The 25418-nt window shown below is 39.6% G+C and overlaps 1 protein-coding gene across 1 annotated transcript in view; it reads right to left on the bottom strand.

Annotated features, from left to right (window-relative positions):
- Nucleotides 1–577: 577 nt before the first annotated feature.
- The window catches only part of deptor (DEP domain containing MTOR-interacting protein), a 34452-nt gene continuing 9611 nt past the window's right edge, over nucleotides 578–25418 (bottom strand). Inside the window, exons 5-10 of the mRNA XM_083990577.1 lie at nucleotides 21566–21744; nucleotides 15936–16118; nucleotides 14158–14295; nucleotides 12097–12167; nucleotides 10851–10955; nucleotides 578–5331 (exon numbers count right to left, since the gene is read on the bottom strand). Of these exons, the coding sequence (XP_083846703.1) occupies nucleotides 5209–5331; nucleotides 10851–10955; nucleotides 12097–12167; nucleotides 14158–14295; nucleotides 15936–16118; nucleotides 21566–21744 (799 nt within the window). The 3' untranslated portion in view covers nucleotides 578–5208. The remainder of the gene's footprint in view (nucleotides 5332–10850; nucleotides 10956–12096; nucleotides 12168–14157; nucleotides 14296–15935; nucleotides 16119–21565; nucleotides 21745–25418) is intronic.

Genomic DNA, 25418 nt, shown 5'->3' with positions numbered 1-25418 from the left:
AAGAATTATTATTATATTATTATTATAACCTTTATTTATTCTCGGATACCATTGAGGAAAGTCCTTTACAATGGTGTCGAGAGAACAACAATACAGACAGAAATTACAGCAAGAAGAACAAAGGTTTACATAAGAAAATATTGGGAAACAAGTAAGAAAAGTTAACACAGTCAAACAATCTTGATCAGGTACAAGTAAAACAATTACAATCCAGGTTTGAGCCGAGGAATTTGAACTGCTGTACCGATGGGAGAGATTCTAACTTTAAGATTTTCTGTAGACCCTGTAGAATAACGGAGATATGGAACAAAATCAGGATGAAACATTATACAGACTCTCTGGAGTAGCACAGGACTACCACCTGCTGGCAACTGTGTAGTAATGCAACTATGAAAATCAAAAGCGGTGTCACACATGTACCTGAATGAGGTTATGCCTTAACCTTGTGTAAATGACGAGGCCTGTGGCTTGAAACGGCTGAAAGCAAATGAATGGACATTACTTTGTACATATGGTTTTATTTGACTTACTTTTAAATGCTATTTAAAAATGCGAGGATGAAAACACAAACACAGAATGAGATCAGTTTGTTTATTAAACACTTGATTAACTGTTTAACACATTAGAACATCTGAATCAGCTTCATTTGCTTCGTCAAAAACAGACTGCGGTACAGTGAGCTTATTGTCCTCAAACCCAACATTCAGTCTCTGATAGCGGAGAAGTAAAGAAGAAAACACATCTGTACCTGCTAAAAAAAAAACATCTGCACTCTCACTCTGGCCTCATGAGGTGAACATAACGCAAAGAATCCCTTTAATTAGAGTATGAACCTGACAACAGCACAATGTAGACGAAGGTGGTGGTGAAATACATTCTGTCAGACGTTTCCTTTTGAAACCAAAGTTGTGCTATTTAAAAAGCTTGCTTCTGTAAAACACTGATTGTCAATAGAACAGAACAAGAGGTGAGATGACCAGCAGCAGCAAAATCAAGTCTTAAGGCGAATGCTTTCAGGCTTATTGTTGAGCAGTCAGTGAGCTGGTTTCAGCCAACTATGACCACACAGAACTCTGTACAAAAATACACGTGACGCATCTCTGCAGTGGAGCTTTTGTCACCTCTGCCTCACTTCTGCATATTTCTGTTTCCCCAAACCCTTCAGAGACCATAATCGCCCTTTGTCCCCTTTACAAACTGCCTTCAGACAAACATGCAACATTTTCCATCTCTTTTTATCAGAAAAACAACCCTTTATCCACAGACACAGTAAAAAGGAGAATACAGAGTTGAAAAAATTCAGGTAGGCAGGTTTTTCATTAAGGAAAAAAAGAAAAAGTGAACCCATGCTCAGAGTGGATATGAACCGTTGAAGTCTAATGGCATCTCTACGGGAAAGTAATGAAAATCTTTGATTCAAGAATGACTAATGGCTGCAGTAATTTCTGCCATGTTACCTGCTGAAACAATATTGAAAGCTATGGGACACCCCAGTAGCATTACCTGGTTTAAATCCAGCCTACTCCCCCACCCCGTCTCCACTGACATTCCCGTCTCTCGCTCACTGTTGCTGTCATGACAAAGGCAGAAATAGCCTTTAAAAGAATATTGAAATCTTTGTATCTGGTTATTGTACATAAATTATATGTTATATATAAGCCCAACGAAAATAATGCTGATCAACTTTGCACAAACAATGCATTAAAAACTGTGTATTATGTGGCAGCATCCAACAACATGAATGTTTTGTATTCAGTAAGTAAGATAAAATGTCATGAATGTCAACCAGAGAATATCACCGGTGTCTGAAAAGCTAAAAAAAAAATTCTGTAACAGTTTATTTCCAATGTTGGTGCAGGAAGCATGTGGAAACAAAGACTGGCGAAGGCCCAGAGCAACTTCACTTATCAGATAACACATTCCTACAAGTCAATTGACTGAAGAAGTGCTTTGGATTAAGAACTAATGCTACATAAGCACAGATTTACAGGAATCATGCATTTCACTGCTTACAACACGCAAGCACACTGAGAAACACCAATGACATGTCCGCTGAATAACACACCTAGGACACTTTTGGAGGCAGTTTGATGACATTAAATTCAACCGCTTGGCAATAAAAACTTCCTGAATTTATGTTTCCCCGAAATGAATTGAAAAAAGTTTAGTTGCAGCACTTGTGCTTAATTTTTTTTTCTAGTAAGGAATACTTTCACTACAGGACTAAATTAAGTACAGTAAGTGTCCAGTGAACCAGGCAGTGATGTTTTGTCTAAAACAGACAGACACATACTATATGAGCACTATGAGCATCATTTATCCACACTCTTTTTTATATATAAAATAATTGTGTACTTTCAATTATGGTCGTTTCATGCTATTATGGCTAAGCACATGATGGCACAGTCCATAAACATACAGTTAGTTCAGATGTTATTTTGGAGGGTTACGATGTAGAGATCCATGTATCTAAACCACAAACCTGCTATAATTCAGTTAACTTTCACTTTACCTCTGGATCCAGACCATTTCATTTCAATCAAATTCCAAAAAATAAAAAAAGTTTCACATTTACTCATGGTTGCATCGAGCCAATCAGTTTCAGATTAATTTGTGCAGGTTTTCTGCCGCTTCGGTGAATTGGAGGTGGATTTCATTTTGATTGTGGTCTACACAGAATTGAAAACAACAAGGTCTTTTCAGAATCTGATGGCCATAGATTTTGCTGTCACTGGGTTTCTGAGGAGGTATTGATATTTCTTCAGTAGAAAAAGTAGCTCCATTGAAAATGATTGACAGAGTGCTGACGACACTTCCATATTTGATATGGCAGCGTTGAGCTCGTATAATCAGACACATAGACCTCATATTTCAAATACACTTCCCATGTATGCTGAAATTTCCAATTACCTCATCAACCTTATCATCTTTCATGATTTTTGGATTTAACGGAACGATTTTCTGCTTTTAGTGATCATATCATATCATTAGTTTCAAAATAAAGGTGTCAGATTGTATTTTCACAAGGAATATGTACATTTAAATGTTCAAAATGTAAATGTTATTCCAAAAACGAAAGCTTCAGTCGCCTAAGTGCTTTTGTCGATAAAACAATTGTTTATAATTCAAGTGCTCATATGTACAGTCATTCTACTCCTTATATTTTTCAAATATCAAATAAAAACATAAATTGCAGATGCAATATTTTAAGGGCAATATAATCTACTACTGTTCACTACTGTCTGCTACTTAATAGAGCTGTACATAGCCCCTATTATAGTTAAGAACTTATTTTGGCATTGTCACTGGTATAGAACATACCTACTGTTTTAACTGTAGTCAATAAATGTTACACTTCTTAGAAATATTTCCTAAAGGTATTTCAGAACTCTTAATAGTAAATATACATACAATATTTACTTTCTTTCAAGCTCATACAATGAACGTCTTCTTGTATGATTATGGTTAGGTTAGGGTCTACATGCCAGGCATCATCTTAAAAAACAAGTAAAATATGCCACAGGGAGTTTTACATGGTCACCAAATTGTTTCACTGCTGTAGCAGTTTAAATTTGCAGATTAAAGGTGGAGTAAACAATTCTCAACCAACACAATTTTTGTCAAACCCAGATCATCTCCTATGTGTCCACTCTGTGTGTGCTAAACAAACATCTGGTGTTCCTACACAGCCCTGGATCTGTAAATGAGGAATATTGGGGAATAAGAGAAAGAGAAGAGAGAGAAGAAGAGAAAAGAGGAATTGATGACGAATGAGACGTGATAAATTTGGCAATTATGGTATGGTAGTGATAGTGTGTCAATTTATGTTATCTATGTTAGGTTTGCAGGAACAGTCTTCTGGCACATTTACTCTGTGTCATCCTAGTATTGGTTCAAACAAGGTGCAAAAGGTTTTACAGCCATAATTTTCACCAGCAGATTGGATTGATTTGGACTGATGGATCATTTTAAAAGTTACATCACATAATATTACCATCCTTGTTAGTGTAGCTAAAAAAAAAACCTATGGTCCACTCCTCTCTAAATCAAACAAATAAACCTACCCTCAATAGTTTATTTTCCTTTTCTTTTGTAGGTATGTAATTAGTCTGATGATGTTCTGTACTGCAAATTTGTTTTCCTTCACCAATCATAAAGAAACTCAACTTCAATGCTACATACTGAAAACACTCCAGTACACAATTTTGTCATTACTTTGCTTTGGAAATGTGCGACCATGAAGTTGGAAGTCAGATCATTTAAAGGAAGACTTAAAGGGACAGTGTCCATTTGTTTTGCTGTCAAATTCAAATATGAACAGTCTTTCTCCTGTCTTGCTTACTCCACCTTTAATGAGGCTTGATCCTGTAAACACAATGTTTAGAAGCAGGGCTTCTTTCTTGGTTTGTGCGTAAAGGTCTGATAACTTTCCATCTATATGTTGTGCCTGTTAATGTCATTTACACTCCACCACTGCACTTTTATTATGTACATTTACAAATTTCTAGCAGCTGTGTATAAATCAATTTACTACCCACTGCCACTGGGTTCTCACTTGACAAGTGTAGAAATGTATCTTTTCACTACTACAGATATAGTATAAATGTGCTGCCTGTTCTTCCCAGCAGAGGGCAGGGTTGAGCGGTCAGAAGCTCAGGCCCATGGTTGGAAACAAACTGGGGGAGAGTTCAGTGAATGTGTGGACATTAATATTCATCCTTACTGTTACGCTTTCAGCTCGTATTTGCTCATCTCCAGGTTCCAATCATGTTTCACATCCTTTGAAATGTCCAGCAACAGATTCATGAAGCAGTTCAGGTTGAAAACTGAAACCAAAACAGGGAACTTGGGTTTTCCTACTCCACACATAAAGTCTTAAGACTGAGAGTCACGATGAGGCGGATGCATCCCCATCTGTAGGAGTGGTGGTTCTTGCACTTTCCCTTGCTAGTGAAATTCAAAGAAAAACTACCTGTGTGTTTTACCAACAGGTTGAATCATTTACTTGACTCGAACACCCACATTCTTGAGCACACACAGTTTCTCAGTCATCCTTGTTCAAACACCGTTGGAACAGTGAGTTGCAGTATCAAGTTGTCTACGCTTCTCCGTCGGTGTGGTTTTGAGGTCAAGTATTAAACCTTCTAGTCCCCACATAATTATTGAACCAGTCTTCTACGAGGCCTTCTCTCGTAGCCGGTCTCACACCTATACCTCCTCCATCACCTCCATGACGATTGTCCGGGGTCCAGTTAGGATCAGGTTGCTGACGGTCCGGTAGTCGTGGGAGAGGACGTTGAGTCCGTTCACCGACACCACGAAGTGACACACCTGGAGAAGAAGGGACAGAGGGGAAAGAGTTGGTTGATGATTTGGCAGTAACACTGTCAAATCACTGATCTTCCCTTTTCTCCAGGCTTGAAGGTACTGCAGCTCTGAAAGTCAATCAATGCCTTGTTTCAGAGATATGCAAATGCATCGCCACTCGCTAGGATGTATTTGTCAGTGTTGTGCTGGAATGTAATGAACATAGGACTCATTGTGCAAGAGGATATGTTTCTATTGATTAAGTTGTGGCTTGGGTTGCTACTGGAACCCACTGTGAATCTAATTGCTCGTTCATAGTCCCTCTCTAGATCAAAAGGTTAATGTTTCATCCTCTAATGGTAAATATTTCAGGAAGAAATCTGGATTTTTGTTGAGTTACTTCTTTTGGGTTTTTCGTGACTTGATTCTTGCTATAGTTGGAGAGAGACAGGAAAGTTTGGAAGACATATTATATTATATTATATTATATTATATACAGTATATTATATTATATATATATATATAGCATATAAAAATGTATAGTTGAGTCATGCCTGCACTTAATGCTTTCCCACGCTTTACCATTATTACTTCAGCAGTCAAACCCATATTGCTGTGTGAGTTATTCTATGTTCTTTATGCCGGTTGTATTAATGCTTGTTGTCTCTCTCATGATAAAACTTTGTGATTCAATTAACAGTTTATTTAACAGTGTTTACTTGGTGCAGCTTTCCTTTTAAAATAATGGATCTGCAATTGCAGTGCAGGTAATAAACCCCACTAAATTGAACCTATAGCAGAGGAGGCGGCAGTGAGACACAGAGAGAAGTTGCAAAACAGTCACAGCTCCAACAGTCAACACTGATAGTGCTAACCGACATGAAGTTGTAAGTGGAGCTAAATTACACCAGGTACAACATGACAGCCACGCTCCAATCACTCCCCCGTCGTGCCTGATTCCTCCCTCCCTTATCGCTCTTTAACCACCACTCCAACTCGGTGGCACTGATAAAAACAACAGCGGCTTCTCTTGTAATACCATGCTGTAGTTCTTACTGCTGCGGTTTGGTTGTTGTTGTTTTTTGCAAGCTATTACAAAAGCATGCTCACACATATAAGCACTCTCACTTCATTGGCCCCCTTAAAGTCGTCTAAAAGCTCTGCGAGATGCAAAAAAAGCACGATGGATGTCAGAAAGACTAACACACACCTTACACAACACATAATTATTCTGTTTCCTATATAGGCTATGAATCAATTGCACATGTGGATTGCTGAGTGATGATGGGAGAAAAACTTTTACAGATGTGTTACATGTTCCTCAGATGCAGAAAACATCACACTCACAGGGAGCGACTATTCAAACCTTCCCTCCTCCTTACATTAACTGGTGATACACCAAACAGAGCGTGGTGAAAACGCGCAAATAGAGGTTGCTATTTTTGGTTATTTTCGCAACAATTGCTTCTAAATGCATTTTTCCGGTGCTCCTAAATGTTTCAGGAAAGGAGAGATCAAAATAGGCTGAGGGAAAGAGTGGAAGGAGAGATTAAGAGTGATAGAGAGAAGGAAGAAAAAATCCTGGCTGTTAATCCTGTGCTGCAGAGGAATTTCAGCCTCTCACTGTAATCACATCTAAACCTCTGCAGCCGATATCACACTGCTTCACATAAGTCAATTTATGTCCGACATGCATTTCTGGACACGCTCTCTTCTTCCTTTACTTCTAATCATTTCTCTCTCCCTGTTCTACCTTTTCTGTCAACCCCTTTAACTCCCTCCCGACACCTCCCCCCCTCTTTCTCTCTCACTGACGCTTCTCTCCTTTCAGTCTGTGGGGTTGTTAGTCTTGGCTGGGGCCCAGCTGGACTCAATGGCTCCTTGCACTCCGAGGGTTAAAAATCGCTCTCACACAGAGAAAGAAAAGAGACAGAATCCGCCGTAAAGAGAAGACGTATGGAGAGTATAAACATCACGTGAGGAGGCCACACTGAGATATTTAACTTACATGCAGTGATATCAGCTGTGTTGAACGTGGGGGTCGTTCTTTACAGAAATATAAACTGGTGATGGACGACCCAAGGCCATGTTTGAACTCATGTCACTTGAGGAATCAGAAAGCCAGAGAGAGTCAGAATAACTGGGTGAATTGGAAACACACACTGGGAGGCTCCATGGATGGTTTGGTGTTTAAATGACATCAGTGTGAAGTTACAGCCAGGGGCCGGTTAGCTTAGCTTAGTTTAGCATAAAGACTGGAGGCAGGGGGAAACACTTATCCTGCCTCTATCCAAAGGTAAAGGGGCAACATTTCCCAGGCGCAGTGGAGGCAAAGGCATGTGTGTTTTCAGTATGTGTCTTTGAAACCAATTCATAGATCTAGTTTCCTTAGAGTTATATTCAAGGGAAGATGTTTTTACCATTAGAGCTGCAGTTGCACATGTTAATACTTTGTTTGGCAAAGAAATGACTCACTCATCTCTGTATTTTCTATGTTGCTTTGTGAGACTTGGCAGAATAGCCAGTATCAAAGGTCATATTTACAAGGTTGTAATTTACTGAGCCGTGTATTTACATTTCTACCTACATTAAATATGTGAAAAAGCACATAAAGTTTATATATATATACATATATATATATATACAGTATATATATATATATATATATATAAACAACTGACAGCAGGCGTGTGAGAAATCAAACTGCGATGATCTCCTGGGCAATGAATGAGGCGTCATGATCCCCTAAAACTGAACAACCAATTAGTCAGGGGGTAAAAATCTGACTTAATCCACACAGCGTCTGCCTGGTTTACAGCTCACTAATTAACACACCAAATTTTGTTTGTTTGATCCAAACAATGTGAAAAAAAAGACAAGTTGTGGTTTCACAGAGAGTTACTGTAGGTGTGGGACTATTTCTTGGCCTGGAGTCTGCTGGTTGCCTGGCAACTTCTCAGCAAAGACAAGACTGCAGGAGAATCTCAGGAAAAAAAGCAAATAAACCAATATGACCATCTCCCGATATGTGATAGTATTTCTTTAAGAGACTCAATCAGACTGTTAGATAACTACTGTATATGTAGCCGTATGTCCACCGTCAAGTGGACATAATTATGTGAAATCAATCAGTAATGGTGTAGAATCAATCTAAAAAACGAAGAATTAAATCTCGTGCATATAAATAATCCTACTCCAGTTCAAATTCTGATTCATCGGACCTTAAAATCATCTCATCTTTAAATGTTGAAATGAAGGTCAAGAGACTTAACATTTATCTATGTGGTCCAAATACTGGAACAGGACACATAGTTCACTTCACACACATAAGGGTGTGCAAACATGCAGCATAGTGCCGAATGCACAAATGGACACAAAGCGAGACAAACGCATGCCCTGCTCTACCTACAGCCTTATAAAAGTGCATTAGAAGTGGCCCTAAGAGTGATGTAATTGCACAGTTACATAAGTGCTTGAATCCATTACATACAGAGAGCTGATGTGTACGTCGGAGTGCGGTGGAGAAAAATAGAAAAAAAGGAAAGTGGCACAGACAGATGGAGAAGCAGCGTTTGAAAGCAACAAGAAGAGCTTGGTGATGAGTTCAATGGGTGTAAGTTTCTCTTCTGGCCTTTTGCCTGGACCCCAGTGCCAGCACCGCACAACACAGCATTCCCTCCACTAGATTGTGTTACTGCCTAATTACACATCAATAAAACTACTCAGGTGAGATGGAACAAGACTAATGCTGCAGGAACTGCAGTGTGTGTTTGTGTTGTGAACGCACAAGTACTCTAGTCCGGTGATGCTAGGAATTTAATCTACAATGACGTCACTTTGAGGATTGGATATCGCTGACATAAGAATTTGGTTTACAGTAGCTTTGTTTTTTAAACAGCCTCATGGTCATAAACGTAAGTCAACACATAAAAAGTTATGTTACATCTTCATCTGGAAACACAACACACGATTAAGTTAAAATGACAACATCAAGCAAGTAGGTCACACAATCAGTTCAAGATAGCTGCGCACACAAAGACATAAAGGCAACACACTTTACAAGTGTACTGACACTTTTAGGACCGATTGTGAACCATGAAACATGTTTCCATGGTAAAACAAACAGACAAAAAAAACAACAACATGACAGTTAACAGTGACCAGAGCAGAAGTGATATTATTTTCTGACCATTTCCTCTTTCAGTACTAACACTTAAGCTCCTCTCCATCTGCCTCCTTCCTCATCCTCCACATTCTTCACTGCTCAGCCACCTCATGCATCTTCTTTCTGACCTCACACCCAGATAACATCCTCTTCAGGTCTGCAAAGTTGGATTTCACTGCCATTATGCTGAGCTGAATTTTCTGGTTTCTCTGTATATAAAAAAGTCTGGCATTTTAAACACCAGATAAAAATGTCCATTGGACACTACTGATTATTTTTAATTTAACAGTTACACTAAAACACAATCCTCATGCTTCCTCTTCCGAATTTCTCCTCCAAGTCATATGCCTCTCTGCTCCTCCCTTTGACTCATGCTCCTCGCTCTCTCCTCCCTCTCCATGTTGTGATTAATGTCGCTACGGTCTGCATTCCCAGGATTCCTTGCTGTAGCCCTCCTTAAATACCTTCGTGCCCGCTGTGGCAGCAAAACCCATCAGTGCCCCATTCTCCTCCTTCCTGACTTTCTTCCTCTCACAACACTTTTCCTGCTGCTGTACAGTAGGCTGAAGTTAGACAAAGCATCCTTCCTCACAGCTGTCCAACTCATCTCATAGGCTACACTTAGATATAACATTACATATTATCAATCAATCAATCAATTTGTTTATTTCGGGCATGTCAAAATCATCATCATCACACTTCATCTTAATTCGAGTAATACATTACACATGGCCGAAAGGGAAAGCGGGAGAAGCAAAAGCTTATCTAGTCCCGCCCCCATTACCCACAGAATAAAATCTTTTTCATAATCAGATCATATAATAATCTTTTTCTTTTGTTTTTGCTTTTTACATTTTGATATAACATTCTTTTACTTATGACATTTGACATAACATGTTACAGCATATGTCACTTCGCAGCATAGCCACAAACCAAGGCAAACATTAAGTTTTGATTTTGATCTCTCTGAATTCAATAACAACCGCTCCCTTCTGCACTCATTATATTGTATTGTAAGTCAACAGCCGTGGACACAACAATAAAATCAGAAAAGACAAAGACACTCCCTTCACTAGAAGCAGTGATGTTTCAACAGGTGGAAACATTTTGGTGTATTTTCTAAATGTCGATAACCACTAGCAAAGAGAGAGGGAAGGTTGAAAGTACTGCATGTATCAGACAGGCTAATTACAACACAGGAATTCTCCTTTGCGCTGCTTCGCCTCCCTTCATCTAACCTTAAAGCTTTGGTCTATTTATACTACAGGCGATGGCATCTACCTCTCTTTCTTTGGTTCATCCTTTTATCCCACAGGTGAACTGAGGGAGGAAACCCACTGAGGTTCACACTCACTGGTATGCACAACATATAGCTCACCTTCATGCCTGCAGCAGCTGCAGGTCCACCGGGGTCCACGGCCTGGATGTGTGTGGGTTTGCTGCCTCGCACCACAAAACCCCAGCCCACAGCGTCGCCTACGATCTGAGGGACACAAAGAACATCTGAAATGTTGATATAAGGTGAGATAGGGGAGACCGGGGATGGTTGTAACAAAGGGATGGTTGTGACAGCATCACTTTTATCAACAAGGGATAACATTAGAGTGATGTGATCAATATCATGTGTTATCACTCCCTCACTGATATTGCATATGAATTTGAATGGCTCTATGAAGAAGTGTGTAGGTTTTACATCCCAAAAACATTTTTTTTGGTCAGAAACTAATCTTTTAGTCCAAATCCAAGTTCTGACTAATATCGATACCGTTGGCGTTTGAATTAGGTAACTTGTATAAGATGAAAGAGCAGGTTCTTAGGTAAAATGTGAGTCATTTCATCAATGTTTATATCAAACCACCATGCTGGTACAGCTGGTCAAACAATGACTGACAGGGGTGGGGATGGTTGTTACACCTTTTATCGTTGTTGTTTTATTAAGTGTCATTAAGTGTCACCATCTTTCCTGGAATTTTACCCGGATTATGAGCTGCTTCTGACTTCCTGCTGAAGGTTTCCATTCATACACACCGTTCATTGGTATTATCAGAATATGTTCTTTAATACAGTTTTCTAATGTTAGGATCCACACCACTGTCACTGCTTATTTAGCCGTCAGTGATGGGTTTTTTTGTTCATACTGAACCACAGGAAGATGCTTTAGTGTTGGAACATGCACAATAAACTTACATAGATCCATATTTTTTGGTTTCCTCTCAGTTTTTAGTTTTTAATCTCACTGTTACAATTTACCCCAGGTTGTGTTACCCCGGGTAGGTTGTAACAGTGGCACTGGCACTCCTTGCATTTGACATCAAATAGTGAATTCTGTGATATAGTTTAAGAAGTTCAAGGCACTGCTACTTGTAGTGGACAAATGAGGGTATTCTGTGTCAAAATTTGAGAGCCCTACCATGAACACTATGCAAGTTATATGAGCTGAGACAAAAAATGTTATAACCATCCCCGGTCTCCCCTATTACTGTTTTTAATGCACATGCTTAGTGTTGCAACACACACATGACAGAAAAAGAGCAGAGTGTAAAAGGCGTGTGTATGTGTGTGTGTGTGTGTGTGTGTGTGTGTGTGTGTGTGTGTGTGTGTGTGTGTGTGTGTGTGTGTCCTACTGTGAATGTCTTCTTTATATAACGTCCTCCTGGTGTCTGCAGCTCCTCAGGACTCACTTGTCTCTTCAGAACTGTTGGGCAAAATATAAAAAAAAGAACACACAAACACAAAATGTTATTTTCCAATCACGACAATCAGACATGACCACAAGTGTAGGAAAACACATGGTTACAGCAGCACACTCATCTGCAAACAGGCATGAACGTGCACAGTGTGTGTTTGTGTAGAAGTTGCACATGCTCACAGGCCTGGAGGCTCTGCTGCTTCCTGAAACAGTAGAGCTCCTCTTCCCCTCCTCCAACTTCCCCTAACCATTACACACTTCAACATGACCCTACACACGAGAAGAATGTAATCTGATTAGATAAGTCTGGCATTTAATGTTTTTAGGCAATTTAACTGCATGTGCACGGCGCTACACAACATGCCAGTTATAAATGTTGAAACCGCAACTCAATTCCTTTATTCATTCATACAATAAATGTTGTAAAGTGACAGAATCTGTCAACAACAATCAGTGGTGATTAACTTTCTGAGGTTTGGTGATTGAGATGTCGCTGCTGATTATTATCTATTTGTTTATAGATAACAGTGTAATGGATTAAGAGATGTCATTAAACTGTCTGTTTTTTGTTTTTTTAAGTATATTTTTGGACGTTTTAATTGATAGTGTAGTGGAGAGCGACAGGAAATGGGGAGGCAGAGAGAGGCGGAATGACATGCAGCAAGAGCCGCCCAAGTCGGGATTCGATACGGGGCCGGCTGCAGCGGGACGTCTGCTCTACCCACTGAGCTAAACGACACCCCTAAACTGCCTGTTTTTAGGGAGCATAAAGGCCTATGTATAGTTAAATGTCGGAGGGGAGTTGGTTAGTGATTGAGCAATAATTGAGATTATGCAATAGAGGTATAGTATCTATGTTCACATCAACTTTTCTATGCTACAGCTTTTTATTAAGTAAATAGTGCTAAATAATTACTCTGTAATTAAAATGATGTGCAATTTAGACAGAAGGCCTGTGGAGTGTGTGTGTGTGTGTGTGTGTGTGTGTGTGTGTGTGTGTGTGTGTGTGTGTGTGTGTGTGTGTGTGTGTGTGTGTGTGTGTGTGTGTGTGTGTGTGTGTGTGTGTGTGTGTACGCTTGACAAATCTCTTCATCACTAATTCTCATCTGATAAGAAAGAGACCTTCTTGACCTGGACATTTTCATAATCCCTTATGTGCAAATCCTGATCTAATGAGAGATACAACGGCTTTGGACTTTTTTTTTTTTTTTTTACCTACTTTTGAAGGCCAAAATCTTTTTTTTTAATCTATTTGGTTTTATTGATTCATACAACACACAAAGCTTCTCATTCACTGCAAATCTGTTGCACCATGTACTGTGAATGTTTGATATTTTTGGTGTTCTCATCTTCCTATCATGTGATGCACACAATTACTAAGGTTAATGTGAGGCAGAGGGGAAATACCCCAAGTGTGTGTGTGTATGTGTGGGGTATGTGTGTGTCTTCCCTTTCCTGTTCATTGTGTGTGGTGTGTATGAGTGCCCATTGGGTGGGGTGGGGGGCTCTGCTGTACAAAGAGACTCCTGTCAAGGACTCTGCTTGGATTAGACACATCAAAGGAAATCTTTCACAGTAGTAACAACACAACAGCACACACACACACACACACACACGCACGCACGCACGCACGCACGCACGCACGCACACACACGCACACACACACACACACACGCACACATACACACACACAGCTCAACGGTGTCACTTCTTCATTCAGATCTCCATTCATAAGTTGAAGCAGTAGATCTCCTCATTATATGAATGACTGATTATCACATCCTGCATGCAGCACACATCTGTTTTCCCCTGTGTGTTGGCATGAGGTCTTTCAGCTTCTCCCTTCAACATTTCTTTAGAAGTAGAAGCCAAGTTACACTTTGTGATGAAGTGAAAGGGAGGAAGCGGCTTAAGTCAAGTAACTTTTCACACTCCTCTTCCTTTTTGGTTTGTCTATTACTCTATGTGCAGTATGTTTGTGTCCTTGTCATCGTACCAGATTTGGGGTTGCAGAGGACAGGCGGGCTGCTGCTGAGCGTTGGACTGCTGCTGTAATAACCGCTGCTGCCACAGCTGCTGCTCATGCTGCTGCGACGAACTCCGACCATCACCTTTATCTCTTTTGTGGGACTCACTGAGGCAGAGACAGACAGAGAGACAGAAAGACTGAGATGTTACGCCAGAGCATAAACAGCAGAGAGGAGGCACAACTTCACTCACAACAAAGTAGCTCATTTGTAAAAAAGTAATTAAGTATTTCACAAGTGTTAAACAATTAAACATTTGTTATGTTAACCTTCTTTTCCAGTCTTTACTACTTATCCACTTCATTAGGCTGGAGAAGATCCCCTGAGAGACCTCCCTCCCTCTAAACCATTGTTTGCCAATTACAGGCACTTTATGACACTTTTGCAAATGGTGCATTTCCTATGGGAATTTAATTACTATGTAAAAATGTCCTCACATTAAAGTACAAAGTGAGTCATTTTAAATGTCTTTGAGTAAATGTGTTACTATGTTATACACACAGTATATATATATATATATAGCTTTAGTAGAGAGAGACAGGGAATGGGGAGGTAGAGAGAGGGGGACTAACATGCACTAAGATACGTAGATAGCTAGATAGATGCAACTTTATTGCCTCTGCACATGGGGCACCTGCTCTACCAACCGAGCTAAACGACACCCCACTATGTTACGTTTCTAACGGGGAAATCTTTTATGGTCGTAATAATAATAATAATATGTAATCAAATTGTTTAACCAGCAGCCAGATGCAGCATGACTCTATAGACAGCAGCTAATAGATTCCACAGCCTTAATTACTAATTAACTGTTAACTCAGGTGTTAAAAATACATCCTTCATTAGATTATAAAAGGCAGTTTGTAAAACAGTTTTAGGATGTGATATTTACAGGTTTTAATGTATAATACATAAACAAAGGTCTCCAGGAGTGTATATTGAGATGAAACAATTTTTTAAAGATCCAAGCCAGGTTCATTTATACCAAAGTTTGCAGAAGATGGAGAACTGGATTCTACATTGTGCACAGTTGAGGATCTAGACCGCAGTTGCTGTCCAACCGTTTTACAATTCTGTAAATACTTTGGTGGAATTCATTACACTGAAAAGAGAAAAATAGGAAAATATGCACTGGAGCAGAGCACCACAGAAATGTTTATGTGGTTTAGACGTATGATCACAGCTGAATAAACCTAAATAAAAAAACCTTGCAGTTGAGCTGAAGTTGCTAAAGTCAAAAACTCCACGAGGCCATGTCAATCGGATGATTGACCAACAAAACCTTTTTCAACACGTTCTCCTGCCTAGCAACACAAATAGTACATACCACCAAGGACACCACCAGTTATGATGAGAGTGCACATGTGAGTCCAAAAACGATAAGCAAGGAGGAATATGTCACTGTGGTTTTGATTTGAAGACAGAATCGAATAACCAAAGTAAATATTTTTCTTATATACTAATGAGAACAAAGAAAAGGAAACTGCCTGAATGAGCGAAAAGCATTTCCAGATGAGAAGTTTTCTGGGGAGTACCAAGAAGAAGTGAAAAAATATCAATCACTACTTCCTAGGAGAACCTCAAGTGACATTGTTCACCTGACCAACAGTGTAAAACTAAAGGATGTTTCATCTACAATAATACAGTATATTATAATGATATACATATATATATTTCTGACACCTGTTTGCTAAAACACAGTCTGATGTGGTGTGTTTGCTTTGTGTGTGTGTGTTGCGACATCTACCTGAGAGGAAGCTGGTGTTGCCTCCGTCTGAGTTCTGCTTGCGGAGACAGAAGGGGCTGTCGTGACTCTCGGGGATGCAGCGGCCGCGCTCGTGAAGAAGTTCGATGAGACGCCTCCGTCGCCGGAAGTTCATCCTGAACTGGTAGAGGAGGGGCCCGTCCACGAAGTGATGTTTGTTGGCAACTAGCAATGAAACAAATGAACACAGAGAGAATTATTTTGATTTTGAGTTTAAGGATTTTGAACCTTCACAGTATGTATTCATGGATATTCAATTCATTGATGCCAGATCTAAAAACACAATCGTGGCTGTGATCCTGAACAACATCCCAATAATCCCTTCTGGATCCAACCTCATTCAAGTAAGTACGAAAAAGCTAGTGGGATAAAAAGCATGAGAAAAAGCATTAGCATCTCCACGACTAAACCATAAACGGGGAACATTTTACTGTTGTGAGTCAGTCGCTTTTTATTGTTTTATAATAAAAAGTGAACAATGAATGTGTAATTCCTTTCCTTTCCCCTCACAGGCCACAGCTGAACTCAGACGAGCAGCACTAAACAAACTTTCCACTGAGCTGAGATCACCTGTGCTCAGCAAACACAAACTGACCACGTAGGAGCACTGACCTCAGCCAGTACAGTGGACAGATAAGACTGGCTGAACTCAAGAGTGACCCAACCATGATTTTATTTGATTAATAAGTTTGCCACGGTCAGACTCAAGATTTTTGCAAACGTGACATATTCTGATTCAGATTTTAGCGACAGGAAAATAAACTACAGACCCCCACACACAGGATGAGATATACAACCTCAATCTGATAAATCTGCCAACTATTAAACTATTTAGGCTTGTTTTTATCTGCCATACATTTTTTTCCTGCTTCATGCAGCATTAAGTTTGTTATTTTTTATTTCTATCTACTGATGATTGTTCCGATAAGTTCAAATAATGGTTTATTCTATACGTACATTAGTTACATTTATTGTTGCAGTTTAAACACATAATACAAGCAGATAAATAACCTAACCAGCCATCCAACAGACATTTGCTTAGTAACCACTCTCACTGTCTCATTAGTAAGTTTAATGAGTGAAACTACATTTCCTTTCCACTGTAGTCAATTTGGATCATGTTTATGAGGGACTGTGGTCTAAATGATTCATTAAATCCATTCATGCAGTGGAACTAATCAAATTCAGATCAACACACTCCCTCCCAAAATAAAACAGCCCTTCTTGTTTAGTGCTTTTCATTGTGTCTCTTGACCTCAGTCTGGCCTGTACAGTACCAGTCCGACTCGGGCTGTAACCTCATGATTCACATTAGTGAATAACCCAACTCTAAGCTAATTGCCATGTAAAATATATCTTTACTGGTGCTACTGCTACCTTATGTTTTATCTTTAGCATTATCGTTCAGAAAAAGTTATCCAGGGTCACAAAAGTAAGCAAACTGACACATTACTCACAGTTAGGCTACTAAAATCTAAGCTTAAGTTAGCATTAGCTGATGTTAGCCACTCTCCAAATCATACCAGACCAAGGAGCTGTAGCCACAAAACTCTTGAGTGTATTGAATTGAAGGATGTTGCCTTTTACAGCTTTATAAAGAGGAGTCATGTGTAATGTAATGTGGAAATGTGCATTTCTTCTACATGACTTAACTACTAGAGCATTTATTTAACTGGCTTTTCACAAGGAAAGAAAAAAAGTTATAGAAACACAAAAGGGGTTCCCAGACAATCTGTTATTTGAAGAGGTTTTTTTTTTTTTTACAGCGGCTGAAGGGAATGACCTTTTACTTTGCCTTGAAAAAGACAAGTTACCTCACGAAGAACAAACTTGACAAGTTCTCTCTCACATTTCGTGCATCTTTTGTAACTTTGTGAAACGTAATAAATTTGGAGTTGAAGCGTGGAACAATGAACTGTACTAGCTGGTGTGTTTTTTTCTTATATTATTATTTGTGGTTGTTACTCATTATATTTCTTGCTTATTTTCTCATATATGTTATAATTTGGTACTTATGTGCCTTCTTGTTCTGCATTAGTGTTGTTCCTGTATCTTTAAATACACTTTTAAATTCAATAAAGCAATGTTAAAAAAAAAATGTTTTTAAAGACACAGAAATACACAAAGGTTAATGCCAGTGGCCGATCTATAGCTGGCCAATGATATTCACCCACAGGAAGACATACTGTAATGCCAGAAAGTGCAAGTTAATTTATCAGTTATTATGTTAATGTAGTCTACTCCCACTGTGAACATTAATTTATAAGCCTAGAGCATAAGACAAAACAAATCACTGGACTTGTGGTCAGTTCACATCCTGTTGGCACAAAGCTATTGTCAGTATCACAAAGTCCTTTTATTATGAGTGAAAAAAGACAAGTTGTATTTACCCTGTACAACTGAAAGGCCTGGAGGGTCTTGCAGCACAAGCAGTCTAATATTAAGATTTATAAAGTCTTACCCAGCGGGCTGCTGGCCCTGTGCCTTTAGCTCAGTTCGATACCAGAACTCTGACTGCTTATAAGATTTATATTCTTAATTTGCTTATGGACATTATCTGCAATGCACAGGCCGGTTCAAAGCTGTCTCTTTGAGAGGGATTGAGATGCATAATGCTGAAAAACAACAGCCATGCTGCCCCACAGTAAACACACACTAACCAAACACAATGTGGATCCATCCAGACTTGCCCCCTATACATTACATGTATGAATGTGTGGCTGCTGCCCAGCAGGGCAGAGAGCAGGAATGTAGACCAGCTAGTTATCTCATTCTCTGTCCTCTTTACAATGAGCTGAGCGCCTGTAAACACTTCATAAAACTGGACTATTTTCTCATTAACTTCCCTAATGTAGAAAAATTGTGTGTTGGAATATATACAGTGACAAATCCATGTCATCTGTATAATACTAGTGCAGTTATTTCAAGAGGGAGGATGACACTATGAAGCCTGTGTGAGGCCAGCAGGAAGCAGATCAGGCTCTGTATTACATTAACTAAGTGAAGTGATGACACACAGCGCTGCAGTGTGTGTGTGTGTGTGTGTGTGTGTGTGTGTGTTTGCGTTGAAGAACACCACATTCCTAGTACCCCAGAGACACTCGGCTCTATTACAGCTCTTGGGAGAGGAAGTGAGAGAGAGCAGATGGACCTACAGTGTGACAAGAAGTGATCAGGCAGAAGCAAAAAGCAAAAAGGGAGAGGTCAGAAACGACTTTCACTCCGCTCGTCATCATCATTAAATCTAAACTTATGGAACCCAACCACTTTGTGGTAATTTATGACCACAAATGTTCCTTTGTGGCTACATACAACATGCAACCCTCACCACAGTAGTTCAACATGCCAGCCCCCCAGCTGTGTTGATGGCTCCAGTACACTGTACATGCTCAACGCCTCAACAGGCATGTGACTTCAGTAATACACAGCCCCATTCAATCAGACACGGGTGTGTACCACAGACATCAGCATCAAATGTGGTGTCATGTGGATTCAGTCCCATTGTTATGGCCCAGTGTTGTCCCCCCCACATTATTATTGTAAATCCAAATATGTAAATTTCGCCTCATAGTGGTTTGGTCCATTGCCTGCTGCCCAATGCAGTCCAACACAACTGCTATACAAGTGGTTATGGCTGACAGAAAAAGGAAAATAAATTAAGGATCATGCTCCAGTGCACTAAAACAACAACGATGCTACATTAACATTAACCAATATTTGATGAAATCTCCACAGGATAGTAATTAAGTGCTTATGGAAATACTAATGAAAAGGTGTCATTATCTAAAGAGACAGAGAGAACAGAGCTAGACACAGAGGCAGGGAGTTGGGATTTGTACTCTATGTCAAGAATTGCTCTTGGTGATCCCCTTCAACAACGAAGTGAAACATCCACCCCTGCTCTGAAGGACAGTTTTGAGTGGATAATGTTTAAAGAAACAGCTTGGAAATCTCACCAGCCAGAAGATGAGAACAACTGTATGACGTCCAATCAGCACAGAGAACCCCAGCATTCAAACAGCTGCTGCCAATTATGACTTAGATTAGTTTAACGAGGCGGGGCTGCAGACGCACACTCACACCTGGGATATTAACATGTTTGATTACACTGCACAAGAAGCTTTAATGCTCCTTTAAAATAAATGAGAAAAGCACTTTGCTTTTCACTTCCTCTTTGATTTCCCAACTAACTACAAGGGAAATGTGCAGTGATGCAGAAAATAAAACATGGTACACAACTATATATTTTCTGATGGCTCTTTCTGTTCACACCTTTTCCACATGAATCAATAGAAATTGATTTTGTTCTTTAATCAAGTTGCTTTTGTATGGACATTACTCCTTGTAAGGACATATTTCCTCCTGTTCACATATAAAACGGTTGAATGTATCTTTTCTTTATATTGTGCATTGCTGATGTCCAATTGCAGTTTGCAAAATAAATAGATATGATTAAATGTGATATTCAAACAGATTACAGTACCTTGTCCAGCCCCAGAACAATATTAAATTACTGCTTACATGTTGGGCAGTGTATTTGTGAAATCCTGTAAAGAATAATATATAATAGTATACATAATAACATAACATTGAGAGAAGCCCATCTGTATGTTGTGCACTTTTAATATTATCTGTATCAATTCTGAGACTATAAGCCAAAACAATCATGTAAAACAGCAGGGCATATTATCAGATCCTCACAGATAATATGATAGCCCTGGTTTTCAGGCCAGCAGGCCCCACTGACCTTTTGGAGCCCGTGACATTCAGGTCACATTTTCCCTTCCTCTGTAACTCTACTCACTCTTGAACATAGATGGGGCAGGTCAGGCAAAAGAGACACAGGGAATCAAAGACTGATGGAAAAACATAATCCCAGCCAGTACGAGATATAATGTGGGTTAGTTCAGAACGGCTGGGAGCCCAACATGAGTTGTAGTAGCGGATGAGAGTGGGTGCTGCGCTTTAAAAACTCCAGTTTCCTTGGAGACAATGTTAACCCATTTTTTGTTTTTAGGTGTGAAGACAAGAGCTATTTTTTTTTTAAACAGAAAACTGTAACTAGAATCCAGGTTACATCTATCTACTCAAATCCGTGGCACTGAAACGGTCAGCTGGGCCCTCTCCTTGTTGAAAACTTGCTGCCACCTCAAACTGAACCCTTCTTGACTTTGACTTTTTCAATGAGTCACAAGGGTGTGTTTCCGTGTGCAGATAGCACTGTAATCATACTAGTCACCAACAGTTATCAGATTGCATGACCTAAAAGAGTGGAGGTGCTATAAATGGCAAGGTCCCCAGGTTAAAGAGGAGCTGTATGAGAATCAGTGGAGTTGAGTTGAGCTCTGAGGATCAGATAGAGATGAGGTGGGGCCACTTTGAAGGACATTCACAGATCATCAATCTGTCAGTGGTTTGACCTGCTGTCACATTTTATGCACCTGAAGCACGTTTAAGCAGACACAGCAAAGGGTAAACATATCGAATGAGTCGTTAACATACAAAGCTAGTGGTGCTGATGTTGCTTTATACTGTAGGGAATTACAATGTTAAAGACAAATCTCAGTGGCTGGGCTGCAGGCATTATGAACAGCTGATCCATCTTCCCTCACCGTGCTGAACGATGCCATGTTCAAGAAGCCTCCGTCCCAGCCGCTCCGCCTCCTCCCTGGTCGCCATCTCCCCCTCCTGCAGCAGCCAATCAATGAACTCAGTGGCCACCAGCGTCCGCTCATAGGACCCACCCTCCTCCCCCCTGGTCTGCAAGAGGGTGTTCTCTGTATTCATCAGCCTGTAGAGAGAAAAGCAATAACTTTTTGTTATTTTAATTATACACGACTGTATAGCATTACATTATAAAAGCAATCTAATCCAAATACTTGCAACAGTTCTGAAATGAAGTCAGATTTTATAGGAACTATAGATAAATTCCAGAAATTGGACATCAACTCAGTTTTTGATTTTGGTTTAGTGTAGTTTTTTGTTCTTGTTCATGAAGAAATGTGTTTATTTTGCAGCTCTGGCTAATACCAACATTATTGGAAAACACGCCACCTCACAGAAATGCTTTAACCAATGACCATGTGGTAACATAAAAAACCCTATAAAACAATTTATTCTTCCAGTTTTGCTTTGTCTTTTTTATTTTGAAATGTAAACGTTCTTTCCAACAGGGGAAATCTGCCAAACCAGTGGCTCTCCACTCTGTAATCTGCTCTGTAACTCTGTGTGGATTAACATTTCAACCGCAGGAGTGGAAGCACTGGTTGCAAATCTTAAAGTGAAATGAATGTTATTCCAAAACTAAATGCACCAAAACTACAGATCAGCCTAGCATGATGACAAGGTAATTACACTGAGAGAAACCCTCTGGGTCTGCTTCACTGGCATTAAATAGGAGTTTGAGTTTGTGGATGTTTAAGCACAAACAAACAAATCTATGAAGGCAATTTCACAGCGCCTCTGGATACAACAAGCATGAAAAATATCACATGTGTTGATTGTGTTTCGCTGTTTTATTCATCGATGTGTGTGATTCTGAAAAGACAGTATCAAAGGATTACATTAAATAAGTGGGGTGATCTCTTCTGGATGGCACCAGGTGACACACACACACTCAAACAAACACAAAGAGACAAGTAAGGGCATGCACAGAGCAGAGGTGCTGACTCTCTCTCTCGCTGTGTTAAAACCACATTCACAGCCTGTCAATCACACCCAGACACTGTCACCTGAACTTTCAAACAATATACACAGCCCTGCAGTGCTCATGAGACACAATGTGCTTTCTGTGGAACACCTGTACATGTCTAAACATGTGCTTGAAATGAACTGGATCGACAAAGGGAGAAAGACACTGTGAGCTTTCCACATCCTTATTGGCACAAATTATATTCACACCGGTTTGTCGGTCATGCACCAACTATCACCTCTGCATACCTAAGAGTATAACAACGTGCACACAGTATTTACAGATTACATAGCAGCATGGGGATTTTTGGAAAATGTACGAACTGTGATGATAAAAATCTAAACGTTAAGATGACAAATATTTGTAACAGATACATCTAATAGGGCAGCTTTTCCTGACTTTTAAACATAAACCACCAACTTTATAAACCAGTCCAAACAGGACATAACATGATCTACTCTGTCTGCTTGTCTGTCAGCAAACCGATAATTTTTAAAAGCCTATTGAAGGGATAGTTTGGTTGTTTGATGTGAAGTTGTGTGAGGTAGTCATGCACGTTCTCCCATTTTAAAAAGCTGACTGGGAGCAGTGGTTATACGTATGTTGCTATGCACAGGATTAGAGAGTGGTCTCCGGCGCAACTTCACCAACCCACAAGGTGCATGGAGAGTGGATATGTGGCTATGCACAGGGTTAGAAACATGTTTTTTAAATGATCGCTGAAACAATCTAATATCCATTTAAATGTTTGCTTCATGTAGAACATTTTTTCAGTGGTTTATGTTTTTTTTGTGAAAACAGCACTTTACTCTGGTATTACATTTTTCATATTCCTACAGCACCCAGAGCAAATTATATTGTTCTGCAGCCACATGTCAGCTAAGTGAATCAGAAAGCAGGAACAAAACTTTTTTTTTTCCAGGTGGCTCCATGCATAGCTACAAATAGCTCTGCTCATCTGCCGGTGCTCCCAGCCAGTGTTCATCATGATATAATACAGGTAATGTAGTATGCATGACTTCCTCACACAACCACATGTAAAAACCCAAACCATCACTTTGATTTTAAGGAAAGGGGTTTTTAACAAATCAGTCACTCAGTTAGGAGATGAATGTGATTTTCCAGTGAAAAGGCTGATAGTTGGAACATCAACGTAATAGTTTAGTACTTTTCGCTGATTCACTTTCTTGCCAAGACTTGAGAATGAGAAGTGAGATATCACACTAATGTCTCATTGGAAAATACAAAGTTGAAGCTGATCATGACTCGTTGTGTTATATTGTCATGTCATATACAGAGAAACAAAGTAAAATTCAGACAGGGGATAAATGTTTGTTTAATATTTCAAATAGACTGAAAGTAAAAGTCAACAAGTTGTTTTTTTTATCCATAATCAGAAAAAGCTCTCTGTGTACATACAGGCAATTCTCACTAACACTAACTGATTACAGCCAAGTATGGAGGAGGCAGGGTTGTTGGCATGGACAAGCCATCACTTTGTCTTTTAGGAGAACATTAAACATCTAATAGGAAGCAGGACATTAGTGGCCGAACCATTAGTGCTCAGGAAGAACAGCCTCTGGTTTGATTAAGCTAAATCAGGATCCTAATATGTGAAATTAAACTAAATGAAACCTAACCCAGGTGCAGCCTCTAAAAGCCTCCTCTGTGCAAAAAGCCTTGGATTCATGAGTCTTTTCAGCCAGAACCGTGCGCTCGGTGCGGCTCATTTAAACTGTGACTGATGATCGAGAGAAAGCTGCAGACCCACATGATGGCAGGAGAATTAAACTGTCATTAAACTTGGTCCCAGGTGACACTTTCTTCTTCAAATGTCAGATCCGAATTCATAAAACACACACCACCAGATTAAATGTATAGGATTTAAGAAAAATGGTCAGAGGTGCACGCCCAGGCCTGGGTGTGCTCTTCAGTCATGAAAAGTCAACACACTGCAGAACACAAGTCTTGTTCAGATGTCAAATAATGATGGATTAGGAAACTTAGTAGGACAACTGCGATGACCCACATTGGCAGCCAACATCACAATACAAATGCTGAAATAACTGAGCATAATGTTCTGTAAGACCTGGCTGTGCACATAATGCATTTTAATCTTTTTAAACATGTTAAGTCAACAGATCATGTTGTGTAGGCTGAAATGGATTGTCTCATAGTTAAGCACAGAGCTTTAAATAATAGCCAGAGTGTAACATGAGTAGTACAGTAGATACTATGCATGTACATGTTGCAAGATTGTATATAGAGTATGTGCTGTAAATGGATCATGAGAACCACAAGTGGGACAGGGCGAGCTGCTGTGACCTGGATACACATCCAAGGCACTGGCAGTTGTTCAGTCAGCGTACCTAACTCTGCCTGAGCGCCGTGTGTCCACTGAGATGTGGTGGTGGGGGGGAAGCCAGATTTATCCATGCTAACCTGACGACCCAGCAACTTTTAAAAACAAAAACATTGGAAAATGATACAGAAATCTTTACGCAGGATTCTTTCTTCTCAGGTTTTACCTTTTAATTATTCAACACACAACTAAGTGATTTCTAAGTGCAGCTGTGTGTGAGTGTAGCACACAAAGAGGTGGAACTAAAATGTTAACAATGGAAAAAGTATTTTCATTTCTTCACCCAAAGAGGTCCATTTGAATTCACCATTATAGAATATTATGTCTGCAACATATGTTGTGGCCTAGCATGGGTTTATTTTACACAATAAGACATTTTTTATCCTGTTTATGGTAATTTTCTTGAGGCTTT

The sequence above is a fragment of the Trachurus trachurus genome (genome assembly GCF_905171665.1).
Source record: "Trachurus trachurus genome assembly, chromosome: 16".
NCBI classification, from domain to species: Eukaryota; Metazoa; Chordata; class Actinopteri; order Carangiformes; family Carangidae; genus Trachurus; species Trachurus trachurus.
Note: the sequence above shows the minus strand (reverse complement) of the source record. Positions and strands in the feature narration are given on the sequence as shown.